General features: G+C 43.9%; 1 protein-coding gene across 4 annotated transcripts in view; it reads right to left on the bottom strand.

Moving 5' to 3' along the window:
* Positions 1 to 14,801, bottom strand: part of WNK1 (WNK lysine deficient protein kinase 1) — a 144,660-nt gene that overhangs the window by 8,348 nt on the left and 121,511 nt on the right. For 3 of the 4 annotated variants that reach the window (XM_015422877.1, XM_015422879.1, XM_015422880.1), the window contains 6 exons: positions 12,828 to 12,914; positions 10,794 to 10,863; positions 8,710 to 8,783; positions 7,729 to 8,363; positions 6,864 to 7,066; positions 5,847 to 6,041 (listed from right to left, as the gene is read on the bottom strand). In XM_015422877.1, coding sequence (XP_015278363.1) covers positions 5,847 to 6,041; positions 6,864 to 7,066; positions 7,729 to 8,363; positions 8,710 to 8,783; positions 10,794 to 10,863; positions 12,828 to 12,914 — 1,264 coding nt within the window. The remainder of the gene's footprint in view (positions 1 to 5,846; positions 6,042 to 6,863; positions 7,067 to 7,728; positions 8,364 to 8,709; positions 8,784 to 10,793; positions 10,864 to 12,827; positions 12,915 to 14,801) is intronic. The other variant, XM_015422878.1, reaches the window with a different exon arrangement.

Below are 14,801 nucleotides of genomic sequence, written 5' to 3'. Positions count from 1 at the left end.
CAGAGATTGAAGTTTGGTCTAATTTTTTTCCTTTTAAATATATTGTTGGGGTTTTGTGTGAGTGCGCACAGTGTTGTTTGCCCTTCTTTTCTCTTCTAGGCTGCTCTTTGGGAGAGAGTTCCTTCAGCCTCTGAGGCAATGGCCAACAAATCAATAACACGCAGATATATTTCTACATGACTGATGCCAGTGTTGCCAAATTAATGTTTCTTAACACTATCAGAACCAGTCTTGAAGAGATCATCCCGATCACAAGAACACCATGTGCTGACAGGACTAAATTACGATACTGCCACTATACAAAGCAAATTACCAGAAGTAATCGATCCAGCCCCATGGGATTAGTTTGAACAGGGTGGTGGTCGTGGTGGTGGTTGTCTGGCTAAATCCAAGCCAAAAAAAATACCAGGAAAATACCTTATTAGTATTTTTTCGGGTTCTGATTCATCTAGATATGGATTTCAGATATTGTTCGTCTATCCAAAATGGCCAAGACCATAAGATAGACGAACTTAAAAGTTATAAAGGGACTGCAGTCCCCTTAAATGCCTTCTCCAAGCCATGTGACTCTGCTGCAAGTAAACTCTGAAGGCATTTAAAGGGCTCACCACTGGAGTTGCACGGTTTTGAGAAAGCATTTAAAGGGACCACGATTCCTTTAAATGCCTTTCCCCCCCTCCATTGAAATCAATGGGGAACACCTTCTTTGAGACCCCATAGAATTTGACCCACTGGTCCAATCTTTTTTAAATGGGGGGGGGGGGATTTGAGGAGAGGCACCAGCAGCTATCAAATATTCGGTTTCCCGAATATTTCCTGAATCTGAATACCATACTGGTACTGGGATTCAGGAATATCAGGAAATATTGATAATTTTCAGAGTCAATATACCCAAACCCAAAAAATACTGGGTTGGGGTTTTTTTGGGACGCCCCTAGTTTCAATGCAGTGCCAGTTGCTATCCCCATTTCTACTAGGAGTGCATAGTGTTCACGAAGAGACAGGACAATACCTGATGATCTGTTGCAGGCATCACTCACTGTACAGCTTTTGACACTAGCACACACTGTACAGCTTTTGACTTGAGCTCTAGCACATGATTGACACCAGCTGGGAATCTGGTCAGTCACAGTCTCTCACCAACCCCAACTTCTCTGTCAGGACCAATGGTGCATCCCTTGGCCCAAATGACAGTGCATGCTACTTTCCCTACAGATGCACCCTGTTACAATAGCAGTACGAATTCCCACTGAACCAGTCCAGCAACCCCTCACATCACTGCCTGTAGTACCCCCAAACACCTCTGCTTCATCTTCTCTTGACATTTTGAGGAGAATTATGATAATCCTGGTGCTGCGGTGGCTCAAGTGGTTAAGACGCTGAACTGCAGGCTGTGGAAGGTCAGTAGTTCAGCGGTTCAAGACCTGAGTGCCGCAAGACAGGGTGAGCTCCTGTCTCTAGTTCCAGCTCCTGCCAACCTAGCAGTTCGAAAGCAAGAAATTGCAAGTAGATAAATAGGGACCACTTCGGTGGGAAGGTAACAGCGTTCCGTGCGCCTTGGTGTTTAGTCATGCCGGCCACATGACCACGGAGACGTCTTCGGACAGCGCTGGCTCTTCGGCTTGGAAACGGAGATGAGCACCGCAACCCTAGAGTCGGATTCGACTGGCTTTCGAGCAAGGGAACCTTTACCTTTACCTTATGATAATCCTACAGACTCTGTTGCATCAGAAAAGGCTTCAGAGGCATCAGAGTCTGATGCCAAAGCTCTACCCCCCAAAAAAAGACACAAGGACGTGCAAAGAGCTGTTGACTCAGATGGCCACCTCTCTGGGACTGATGATAAAACAATCTTCAAAACTACAGCATGTACTTGATGCATCAGCTCACAGACGCTGATCTGCAAAAGCCTGTCCACTCTCCTTATGTTGCTCTAGGTGGCAACGCACTCCTGAGAACAAAACAGTAAACTTTCCACACCCCTCACACTGAAGGAACTAGAGAGCCTGTACAAGATTCAGCTTTTTTTTTCTTTAGGAGCTGTAGCTGAACTTTCTCTCTGCTCCTCCTCTCCCCGATTCCACTGCAGTGCAGACTTCTCAGGACACAAGAAGACACTCTGCTCCTATAGATAAGGGGGGGGGGGAGGGTGAACGGCACAAATAATGTGTTCTGTTCATTGGCTGTACTGTCCCTGAAGGTAGCCAGTTACCTTGCCTGTTTGGCAAAATATTAATACTTTTTCTAGCCTTGAACATCAGATACCTGCAGACATGAAAGAACTGGTAAGCTCGGCACCTTATCAAGATAATCACCTCTGACCATGTTGCCAGCTGCAGCTCCTAGGGCCACTGCTGTTGTCCAAAGACACTATTGCCTAGCTGAGCTCCACTGCACCGACTCCTAAGCCTAAGGCAAGAATACAGGATTTATCCTTTGGAGAAGGAGAAACCTTCCTTAGTAGCAAGACTTAAAACACTGGAGAGAGAGAGACAAAACGCTCAAGTCAGTTGCTCACATCTACCATTTACAAGACCCAGAAGCAATGGTTCTGCTCCTCCATGGATCAGTCTTTATCACATTGGTCCTTCTCTTCTTCCTTCCCCCAGGCTTCACATTACCTCTCAATGCTTCAAGTCATCTAGAGCCTCTAACTGGGGATTCTGTAGATTTGACCTTCCCTTCTCCCTAGCTGTCCTACACCCTTTTCACTATCATCTGCCAGCCTGGAAAGCTACATCCTCCATCTCACCATTATCTAGCTCACCATTATCTATTGAATTTGCTTTGCTTCCCTCATCCAAATTGATCAGATGTACACTCTACAATCTAACCTTGCCCTCCTTCTCAAAAACCACCCTCCGCGTTGGAAGAGGCAACTGAAGCAGTGGCACCCTCTCAAAGAGATTTAGGGTTCTTGCAGTGCATGAATGAATGACTGATTTATGTCAAAGATTAACACAGTTCTCCTTGCAGTAACCTCACTGTCACAAAGAAATAGGGAAGTACTCACCCCCCTACTTTCTATCTCAAATGAGTCAATAGAAACAGATTCAAGAAGTAGTTCTGGATGGTAACACTGGCTTCTGTACTTCTCCTGCCAACACCAACAGCACAGAACTGGCCCATTCAGGAAACACCCAGGCTTCCTGCACGACTAGGGTCCAAAGAAAGGACAAAAACCTAAGTCCAGACAAGACTTAAGTGCTGTTTGTCAATAACAATGTGGTTTGAGGGTTGAGGAAACAGCCTGAAGGAGGTTGGAAGTGCTGCTGAATCCCAGACTATAGCTCGTCTCTTTCGTGGCATGTAGCATCTTCAGCTGATGAGCCAAGCCATTCCTTCAAAAAAAAAGGATCCTTGAAAAGAGGAATCTGGCAACAGTGATCAATGCTTTATTTCTAGCCTGATGACTATTCTATAGATATCATTTTAGGCTGTATATGGCTTGTTTTTATATTAATTATTTTATAGTGTTTTATTATTTTTTGTTTTTATTCTGTGAGCTGCCTCAAGGAGGTCTCTAAAGAGGCAGCATATAAATTGTCTGGAGGAAAAACAGAACTTAGGGTCAGAGCAGAGATGTACTTTAGCAGTGCCCAACATTCTCTTCTTCTAACTGTACCTGTACCTACCTTCAGGTAGGTAACTTTGATCGCTTTTCCTATCAGTGTGATGCACAGAGGACACAATTTTTTTAAAAAGACTGCTTTCCTATAACTAATGTTCAAGTAGTCATCTGTGCATTCACACAAACCCACCCTTCCTTCCCTACAGTATTACTTTTTTGGCAAGAATTCAGCCAGAAGATGCAACTCCTATCCATGAGGGGAGAGGATTTTCATGCCTAAAAGCAACTTCTAGAAGGTTCTGAACTGAAGCTACGCACAGGCACAAAACCCCAAAGTCTATCAGTGTTAATGCACAGATGACTGCTCAAAGAACAACAGTTACAATTAAGCAACCCCCGGACTTATCCTTGCAAAATAAGCTGCTGGCCACAAATCTATCTGGATTCTCCCATCCTGGACTGAAGTCCAACAATGGAAAAGTAGTTGTCCAAGCACTCCAAAATGAGCACAAATACTACTATGCACAGGGCCTTCAGCCTAAGTGCTTTGTGGTAACTTGTTGAATTGCACGTGCCCTCATACTCATGCATGAACCTGCACTTAAAAAAAAGTGTCAGTCCAAACAGCAATGCTCCCTCTAAGCTGTGGAGTCTTGTGAGCAGAAATTCTACTTTTTGAGCTACTGGCATTAAAGTTGTGAGCAAGCAATTTGGCAGCTGCATAAATTAGTTCACTATGGAGCCATCCTTTCTGAGCTAAGACAAAAATGTGTGAGCTGGAGGCTCAAAAACTGTGAGCTAGCTCACACTAACTCAGCTTAGAGGGAACACTGGCTATGAGCCAATGGACATACCCTTCATTGTGTGAACTGACTGTATTATATGAAACACAGTCTTCAAGTGAACTACTAGAAAATGCCAGCCTGATATTCACGACCTCTGGCTGCTCATTTCCCAAGGCTACTTCCCATAGAGCAATCTATCCAAACGAGTACATGAGCCACAAAGAGTGCATCCTCACTTCCTGAACGATCTAAAACACGATGCTCGCTGCCACCATGGTAGACTGGGGAGAGGAAATATAGGAGTTTTAGAAAGGGAATGTTTTTCCCCCCTGAAAAGTATACTAAGAGCAACTCAGCCAAGCCCTGGGGATTGGAGAAATACAAGAAGGCAGATGTGAACGGACGGCATGTGGCAACAGATCCAAGTAGCAGAAAATAAAAAGACGAGGAAGGAGTAAAGGTGTTACACACAAAGAGCCAAGCAGGGCGTACTCAGAAATCGGGTCCTCCTGCCACCAGGCTTGAATGTCACCCGCTCAGATGCACAGTTAAACTTCACACAGCCTGTGATAAAAACAAAAAAAAGGAGGGAGGAACAAGGAGAAAAGAGACAGAACACAACTACAAGATGTTAGAAACTCTAGGCCGGAGTGGTGAAATGCACTAGGAAGACGCAAGAGAAAAAGCCTCAGGTCAATAGAGGAGAGGCAAGAAAGGCACCAAGATGCTCCTCCCACCCCCCTTCCCAAACATCACGTTTGTTCTCTGCACTGGGACAGATCTAGCCTTCAACTGTTAGTTCAACAGGGCTGCATGCCACAAGCAATCTAAATCACAGCAAAGGCTCACACTTATATAATACAACTTCAAGGGTACACGAGGCACAGGTTAGTAGGGCTCATACAGTTAGAGAGAGAAATGAGCACATTTTCCCTTCTCTAGCAACAAAGATTTGGATGGGGGGGGGGGGAGCCCGATAATTTTTTTTCTCTGTGTATCCCTTTTTTACCCTTCCCCTTGGACTTACATTCATACACTGCAACTTCAGCCATTCCAAAATATTTTCAGTGGGGAGGAAAAGAACAAGCATATTGGGAAAGTAATTCTAAGGATATAAAGCATTCAAATGTGCAATTTCACAGAATGTTCAGAGACCACACTAAGCGTGTCTCTCTCTCTCTCTCTCTCCAAAGCAAGGTGGACAAGTCCCCGATTTATCCAAGATAAGCTTATTCTTAGCCCTGTCTTCTCAAGCGTTTTGACTTCAACAGAATCACCACTAAGTCAAGCTTCTGCATACCCTCCATTTATCTCCTTAACCAGGAGGTGCAAGAAGTGGGAGCCTCCATGGTCATATCATTATTTTTGCTTGCTGTTAATGCGGCAGACCTGGGAGGCTCATCCTATGAAAACGATACTCCAAAACACAACACAGTATTCACCCTCCCCACCCGAAGTCCGCCTCCATGCCACCAATCCAGGATGCTTACCTTGGCCTGGCGCAGAAAGGCTTGGTATGGAAATGGCACCATCACTGGTAAAGGCAGAGTAGAGGTTCTCACTAGAAGGCGATGGTTTAAGGGGCTGTAACAGATGATTCTGTCCTGTCTCTGGGGCACTGCCAGGAGGGTGTAAGGTCTGTTGTGGGGGCAAGACTGAAGGTGCGCTCTGAGCAGACAGATTGCCTACAGAAGAAAAAATGCAAACAGTTAGGGCACGGGCAGCATGGTGGATACTTGGTTCTCCTATCCCAAAAGAGATTCTCATGGAGTTCTATATTTTGCATCATGCTCTGCCAAGACATATAGGGAAGTTCTGGCAGCAAACCAGCAAGGAGTAAAAGATGAGTGGAAGAAAATCAAGGGTGAGAAATGCACAGGTTAAAAAGGAGAAACTTTCATAGGATTCCTGTACTTGACTGAGAACCTTCAAGCTACGTATTTTCTCTGTGTGCACACTCGACACAAACAGGGAAAGCCACTTTTCATTGCACATAAACTCTGCTGCGCTCCTTGAACTGTCATTTATATTACCAACTTTTAATTGGCCTGCTTCTATTCTTAGGCTGTTCATGTCCAATGGCTTGTTTTTACATTGTTTTAACTGTAAGCTGCCTTGAGCAGGACTCTGAAGAGGCAGCATGAAAAAATACCCTAAATAAATCTAAAATACAGTGCTCACCATCAGAATGGTAAGGGACACAGTTGAAATCTTCTGTGAAACTTACAAATGAGACCGTGCCATATTGGACAGTGTTGGACTACCTTGAGTTCCTTGTAAGAAGAGCTGAATAAAATTAAAGTGAAAGTAAATTAAAGTGAAAGTACTTTTCAGTGGCAGCCTGATGAGGCCAGGCAATTTCAGATACCAAAGCAGAAGACTGCAGAATTTCAACTGTAGCAAGTCAAATCAGTCTGCAAACAAGCCTGTCCAACAAGTCTCAAGAGGCGCCACTGAGTGAACTGACCTGTGTGGCTCTATCTACTGCAGTATTTTTAGTGCCATACCCAAAATCTGAGGGCTCTTGTTACCCTGGGAACTGCTGCGGCTGGATTTGCTGCTTTTCCCTTTAGTAGGTCTTCTCCGCCTTCCTGACAGAGGAGCAGCTGGAGGGATAATGACAGCTGGAGGCACCTTCCCCAGTTTTGTATAAAGCAGTTCAATCTCCAACTTCTGCCGACTCTGAAGCTCTTGGATCTCTTTAAGGTGCCTAGAGAAGAGAAACACAATGGATTGGCCACACCATTTCTATTACTCTCCCTTCCCACATCATCAGATCGCTCGCAACCTGGGTAGCTGCGAAGTTAATTCAAATTAGAGACAATTTGCCTTTAGGTATTATGGTATTAAAGCCAGGAGGAGAGCAATGCCACCATTTTAGTCCACCCGCACACATTGATAAGCTAGACGGTTCACTCATCTTTTTAATGAAGTGGCCAAGACTGAGCTATGGGTGGGTTACGTCCCCAGACTGTGGCATGCCTCTGCCATGAATTCACGACAGTAGCCCCAAGCAAGTTTTAAAATGCTTTAATTACTTGTTTTTCTATTAAGTTTCTTTAACCATAAGCCACCTTGAGAAGGACTCTGAAGAGGAAGCAAAGAAATGTCCTAAATAAATTTAAAAAGTCACATTTCATTTGCCACGCAAGGAGAATAGCCATGTGCTAGTTCCACTAGGAAAACGTGGATTTTATAGATCTCACTGTAATTGCCTTAGCTATCTTGTAGACCTCCTATCAATGACAACAAGGAATTAATATTGTAATATCTAAAAGCAGACTGTCACATGGGAAAAAGACTTCCAACTCAGCAAAGATACTTCCAGCGTCTTCTCATGAAAAGGTCTGAAAGAAGAAAAAGTCCACTCACTTCTCACGCAATCGGCGCAGCTCACACTTCAAGTCTTCATCTTCTATGTCCGACTCATTATCACTGCTCATGTAGGAAGAGTTAAATGAGTTGCTAAGGCTCTGGGCTGGAAGACTGATCTTGGACCCAGGAGGATGGAGGGAGTCTGGACTGCCTGAGCCTTCATCCATTTCTTTAGCTGCCCTACTCAGGAAGGCAGCCTCCAACTCAGATGACGGTCCATTTAGATGCAGGGAAAGTCTTCTCCCGGCAAACTCTGATTTAGGAGTTGTGAGCGGAGAAGAAACTTGTTCTGACTCTGCAGACAAAGGGACTATTCCAGGGACATCTCTCTCCACGCAGGTCATCTCATCTTGGGTTCTTGATACGGAGAAACGACCCACTTGGTCAGTTGTTGTCGTCACCTGGAAACGCCCAACCTTGGTTGGCTGCAGTTGGGTGGTGGAAGCTTGTGAAGAGACTCCATCCACCACATCTGAGGTAGCCGCTATGGCCTCAGCTTTCCCACTGGGGTCTGACTTCACCAGAGTACTCTCTGGGCTACTGCTAGACAAAGAAGAGGAACCAGAGGTGGTTGTGTCAAAGTGCTTGGGCTTACTTCCGCTGTCTTTCTGCTCATCCACAGCCACTGACACCTAGAGAGGATGGAGAGATGAGGTAAACGTATCTCAGAGCCTTTCCCCCCCAGTGTTCACTCAAATCTGACCCAGGAAAACAGCCAATCGACTATTATACTAGACCATTCAAAGGTAAAAAAATTGAGTTAATGCTAAATGCCATCAAAATGGAAAAGGAAATGCTGGACATTTTATAATGTCAGTATTGTTCCAAGGCTGGAGTGTTAGATCTGGGAAACTGAGAAGGATATCCAAGTTTGACGACATGAACTAGGGACAGTGTTCTCCCAACTCCAGAACTCCCATCTATAAAACAGGAGCAACCAGGGAATCAACAAGGGCCAGGCAAACATTTTGCTAATACCTGAAAGCGACCCATCTTAAGAACTGCAACCCCTGAGGCAGTAGTAGTGGCACAACACTCTGCACCCTGAGAATCTGAAACCAAGAAAGTGATAACGAGAAGGTTAATGTTCTTCTTATCTCACTATACTGTGAAAAAATCCCAAGACTCAGATCATTAGTCTCCCTAATATTGTAAATACGTCTAAGAAAGTACATCCTAAGTGCATTAACAGTTTTTATTACCAACATGCTACACAAAAGAAAGTGGTATTTCATTCACTACTTCAGCTGCAATCTGTTCATTCAGGCCTGTTAACATACTTTTTAGCATGACGGGATTCTATAAATATTGTTACGAGTACATGAAGAGCCTGAAAATGTTCATTAACTCATTGCTGCGCTATATGAATGGGATATTAGACCGCAGTAAATAAAAAATAAAAAAGTAAACCTTGAAAATGACACGGCACTGAGAAAAACTGACAAATCTCCTGCATCGCTGACCACAGCCCAAACTGAGACATTAAGCAATTGTGCTTTTGCATACTGAAAACCAGGGCTTTTTTTGTAGAAAAAGTCCAGCAGGAACTCATTAGCATAATAGGCCACACCCAGCAGCAGAAACTCATTGGCATATTAGGACACACCCCTTACTTCACCACTCATTAGCATATTAGGCCACATTCTCATGTTACCAGAAGTGTGGTCATCCAGCCACACCCACCTTTTGCTTCTTATTCTGTTTACCTTGCTTGTTGTCAAAACCCAGGGCTTTTTTCTTGCAGGAACTCCTTTGCATGTTAGGCCACACACCCCTAAATGTAGCCAATCCTAAAGAGTTCCTGCTGTTGGGTGTGGCCTAACATGCTAATGAGTTCCTGTTGGGTGTGGCCAACTTGGGAGCCAGCCGGACCTCCGTTCCTGTGCGTTCCTACCCAAAAATAGCCCTGCTGAAAACAAAGGTGGCAGCAGCCCCACAGACTGTCTCAGCTGTTCTCAAGCAGCCAGAGTTAAACATTTTAACCAGTGTCACGCAAGTGTTCTACCTTTCTCGATTTTGGGTGGGCTGTTATTCATTTGTCCTGGGGTCAAATTCCAAAGCCAAAAGCAAGCATTTGTGACTAGGGATCAGTGTTCCCTCTAAGCTGAGTTAGTGTGAGCTAGCTCACAGTGTTTTAGCCTCCGGCTCACACATTTTTGTTTTAGCTCAGGAAGGATGGCTCCAGAGCAAACTAATTTATGCAGTAGCCAAATCACTTGCTCACAACTTTAATGCCAGTCGCTCACAAAGTAGAATTTTTGCTCACAAGACTCCACAGCTTAGAGGGAGCATTGCTAGGGATGGGCACAAACCTGGAAAATGGAGGTTTGTCCCAGTTTGTGGGGTCTCACAAACCATGAAACTTCCTGTTTAATGAACCGGTTCATTTCGTGAGGTTCATGATGCGGTAGAGCTGCCCTCTGTGGGCTAGAGACACCAAACTCACAGTGAGTCTCCAGCTGACTCTTCTCTTCCCATTTTCCTTTTGACCCTGCAATCCTCAACTTCCAGGCCTCCTGGGGTTCCCCTTTCTGGCCTGGCCTCATCTGCTGGCCTCCCCCTGGCTGCCCAAAGTTCCCACTGTTTCTGCAAACAGGAGATCACCTTCCCCTTTCTCCCCCAAGCCTTGGATCTCCACACTCCTGCGCCGTCCTGCACCCCTCCTCCACCTCTCCCTTATCTCCTTCCACCCCCTACCTGGGCCCTGTCTCACAAGGGCCGTTTTTGTTTGATGTTTGGAGGGCCACTATTGGTGTTTCCAGGGCTGAGGAAGTCCAACCCCCTGGTTCTTTGACAATTAATTGATTGGCGGCAGCATGTCTGCTGCATGAACCTCTGTAAAAATCATGGAGGTGGTTCATTGCAGGCGTGACTGCATGACCCTCAGCTCACAAACCACGAACCGGGCAATTTTCATGACCAATTTAGGTTCGTGACGAGTTCATGCCTATCCCTATTTGTGACAGTATATAAGATTCTTGTTAAAAATACAGCCACCAGTTTCAGCAACAGCAAACTGCAAGTTTTCCTTTTTAGCCAGTACTCACTCAAAGAGTTCTTACCAGTATTCGAAGGCTGTTCTAGTGCACTCACCACTCCAGTAACAGTTGTAGAAGCCGCAGATGGCAGAGGCTACAAATAAAAAATAGTTTTTAGTTCTTTTTATCATTAGCAGAGCTTTCGCCCAAAAGCTTTGCCTGTAGTCTTTCAGAGCTTATCCATTTTTTCACTATCATATTTCATACAAGGAACTTTAAGTGGCAAGCATGGTCTTCCCCTCCTCCACTTTATTATCACAGCCACTCCGTGAAGCAGGGTAGGCATAAAGCTCACAAATGGCCCTGTGCCAACTAGTGAACTCCAGAGCTGAGTGAGGATATTAAGCCAGGTCTCCCCCATTTTATCCAACACAAACTACTACACCACACTGGCTCTCTTCACGGCTAACTCCAGAACTGAGGCAAGTAAATGGCATTCCATTTCAAACGGTTTTTCACAGCAGCTTCTTTTCCAGGTTGCAAAAAAAAAGCTTTGCTGTCATTGAAACAAGACTTATTCCCCTCATAAAACAAAATGACATATGCCTATTATATGGATGACCCAGAGATCTGGCTCCCCAGAGCTTTACCAAATTTTAATTAAGGCATTTTTGCTCACAGTTGCAACTTGTGAAGCAAATAAGTTTGCTTTTTATGTGTGAGTCAGAGAGTTCTTACTGCAAGTGGGGCTGAAGGTATCATATGAATAACTGCTCTTAGAGACAAAGAATTCCCTGAATGTAAAAAACTAAACAAAGAAGAATGTTTGCAGGCTTGCTTTCTCCCTAATATGCTATTCTTATGATCTACATGAACAGTTTGTAACGTGAACTGCCATCTGCCATGGTACAATTCAGACCCAGGTTTAATTCATTGAAAAGGATGCCAAAGATACTCTACACTAATTTTGGATTGGCTCCTACAAACCATGGGCAATGTGTAGCTTCTCCACCTCCATCTTCCCCCAGAGACTCTTATCACCTCCAAAAACTGACGCTTGGGAGCCATGTGAACAGAATGGCACTGGAAGCTGCTACAAAGAAAGAATCAACTGACTCTGTCCCTTCTTACTGTTCCACTGATGGGAGTTTCCAGTGAAGCAGAAGACTCCATCAACATAAGAAAAAAGTCGGGACCAATGCTGCCCAACTCTCCAACATCATCTCAGCCCCTCCTGGTTTATGGAGTTTTCTCCATGAGGCTCAGTTTGCCAAAAGTGTCTTCCATTCACAGTTCGCACAGTCCAACTCACTGTCTCTCTTTGGCTCTTATATGCAATGTCTTGGTTAAAAGCTACTCTGAGATGTTATTATAGAGACTATCCATAAAGGTGCTTGGGATGTTACAGCAAAATACACTTTTAGACTTACAGACTGCTGTCTGGAAACAGAGTTACTCCCAAGAATGAAAAAAAGTGGTCATCCCCGACAGAGTATTTATAAGTGGATTTGGGGAGCACTATCAAACACTTTAGACCTCGGTTGTTTTAGATATCCTCTTCTTGTTTTGTCCTTCCCTTTCTATTTTTTCCCTCCCAAGTAGTACCTAAATCTGCCTTCTCCTGAAGTTCTGACGCACACAGTTCAAAGACAACAAACCCCCAAATTCTAGTCAAAATGGAACACAGAATACAACATTTCTGACAGCTATAGGGAGTGAACTAGAGAGTTCTTTACTCACTACCTTCTGTAACATTTCATTCCAAAAGATCCTACTTAACCCTATTAAGAGTTGAAGGGCTTCTGGAAGGTATTTGTAGCAACAGCTTTGTAAAAAAACACAAACAGCCTTCAAACAACTTATCGTAGGCAACCTCTCAAAGCATCCATTTCCTCTGAGATGCATTTACACATCAAAGGGAATTTATCATTAATTTAATAAAAGCATAATCTGGACAGAAAGACTGTATACTCAGCCAAGGATATATAAACCTTTGCATATGCAAACAGAGTAGTATGGCAGATCATTCAAATCACACCCAAGGAGTTATAGAGCACCAATTGAAGGCAATGCTTGAGGGTGAACATGGAAACTTTCAATTGCCCTAGAAAAACTTACACAGGTAGTAGCCGATGTTGTTGGGACAGTCTCTGGACTCAGAGCTCTTCTCAACTGAGCATCCAAGTCTTCCAGAGGTTGCTGGGACTGTAACAAAAAGGAACAGTTAGTTGCTGTTCCTTAGCCTTCCTATACTAAAAGAGCACCTGCCCCCTGGCGCCGTCCCCCAACCCGGTACCTGTTGGGCAACTGCTGCTGCCAAGAAAACAAGCAGCTGGGTTCCATAATACAGTGACAGCAGCCACCCCACCACCATAGAGACCAACAATTGCCAGCTTGGCAACTGTGTGTGTGTTTACAATTGCCCACAGCAGTAGTGGCAAGAAGACCTTGCAGATGGGAGAGAGGACATGGCAACATATGCCCACCAGCAGGGAGAAAGTGGGGACAATACTATTAATTAGCTGTAATCTTCATGGATTTTCATAAACCATACTGAAGACCATTATACATAGATATCTTAAATATATACCTGATATCTTAAAAATACAGAAATAAAAATGCAATGACATTAGAATCCAGTGGTACAAAGCAGATGTTAACGAAAGAGTCACTTGTTAAAGGAAAGCTTCAACCTTTGCCAAGTGAAGTAGTCAGATGTAGGCCATTTTATTCATATATGTTGCTTTTCTTCCATCATGGATAGCTACTCTAATCATATCCCAAGATCAAAATGACACTAGCCTAGTAATGTAATTTATATATCACACTGCAGTTTCTTCTCTAAGTCTACTAATTTTTCATTTAAAATTTTTAAGAATCCAGAATCTGCAACTGTGTGTTCTTAAAACCACAGCAGTCCATAGTAACATGGCATTCACAAAACCTCCTTCAGAATAGTTCTGTACATGGCACATCATAAGAACTTTCGTAGCCAATACCCTATTTTAGTATTAAACAGGTTGAGAAAATGTAACTATACTCTCCAAGACACACATGGGTTAAGCTACAGTAAAGTTTCAAGAAAATATTGTTTTCCATATTCCAGCTATAAAACTGGCAAGTATTGTTTCCAGATTTAACAATATGGAAAAATAAGAAGATAATGAAATAAATGGACAGAAAGTCCGGTACTGGTTTGGATCTACTGGAGGGTTCTTCAGATGGGAGGGATTTTCATACACAGAAATGGACTCCCCACCCCCCATAGCCCAAAATACAGACCACCACACTACTGTTCCTTTGGGAAAAGGGAAAAAAGAGAAATCAGTAACCCCTGCCCTTTTCATCCACAGAAATCTTCTACAAGATCCAAGACATCTATCTTCTGAAGATTACAGCAAGTCAGGACTGGGACCTAAATAGTTCAATCTAAATTCATTACCAGTAGCAACTGTTTACACAAAACAGATACTTTTAAACTACTGATCTATGATGTTATATTGCTCGATAAGATAGCATCATAGTTAAACAGCGAATCCTTACACCACTCAAACAGCGGTTGACAGCTCTCTTCAGTGCTGTCCACACAGCTCATCATGACCATATTACCATTTACAAAAGCAAATCTGGATATTGTGTGATAGATACGGACTGATGGCGACATAGATGCTCAATAAATTAGGTCAGCACAAAAGCCTGTTACAACTAGATCCACTCAACCCAATCTTGGCACACTGAATTGAACATCACTCTTCAAGAAAAGGAAACATTCATACCAAGGTAAACAACCTTTTTAGCCCAAGTGCCGAATGAGATGCAATGTCTACCTATGAAGCAGAGAAGAGGAGGAGATTGGATTTACTTCACTACCCTTCACTACCCAAAGGTGTCTCAGAGCGGCTTACAAATTCCTTTCCCTTCCCCTCCCCACAACAGACACCCTGGGAGGTAGGTGGGGCTAAGAGAGCTCTTTCGAGAACTGCTCTTTTTCAAGAACAGCTCTTATCAGAACTACGGCTTGCCCAAGGTCATCCAGCCAGGTGCAAGTGGAGGAGTGTGTAATCAAACCCAGTTCTCCCAGATTAGAGTCTG

The sequence above is a fragment of the Gekko japonicus genome, unplaced genomic scaffold (assembly GCF_001447785.1).
Source record: "Gekko japonicus isolate JY-2015 unplaced genomic scaffold, Gekko_japonicus_V1.1 scaffold34, whole genome shotgun sequence".
Lineage (NCBI taxonomy): Eukaryota > Metazoa > Chordata > Lepidosauria > Squamata > Gekkonidae > Gekko > Gekko japonicus.
This window is presented reverse-complemented; position numbering and strand designations above follow the sequence as displayed.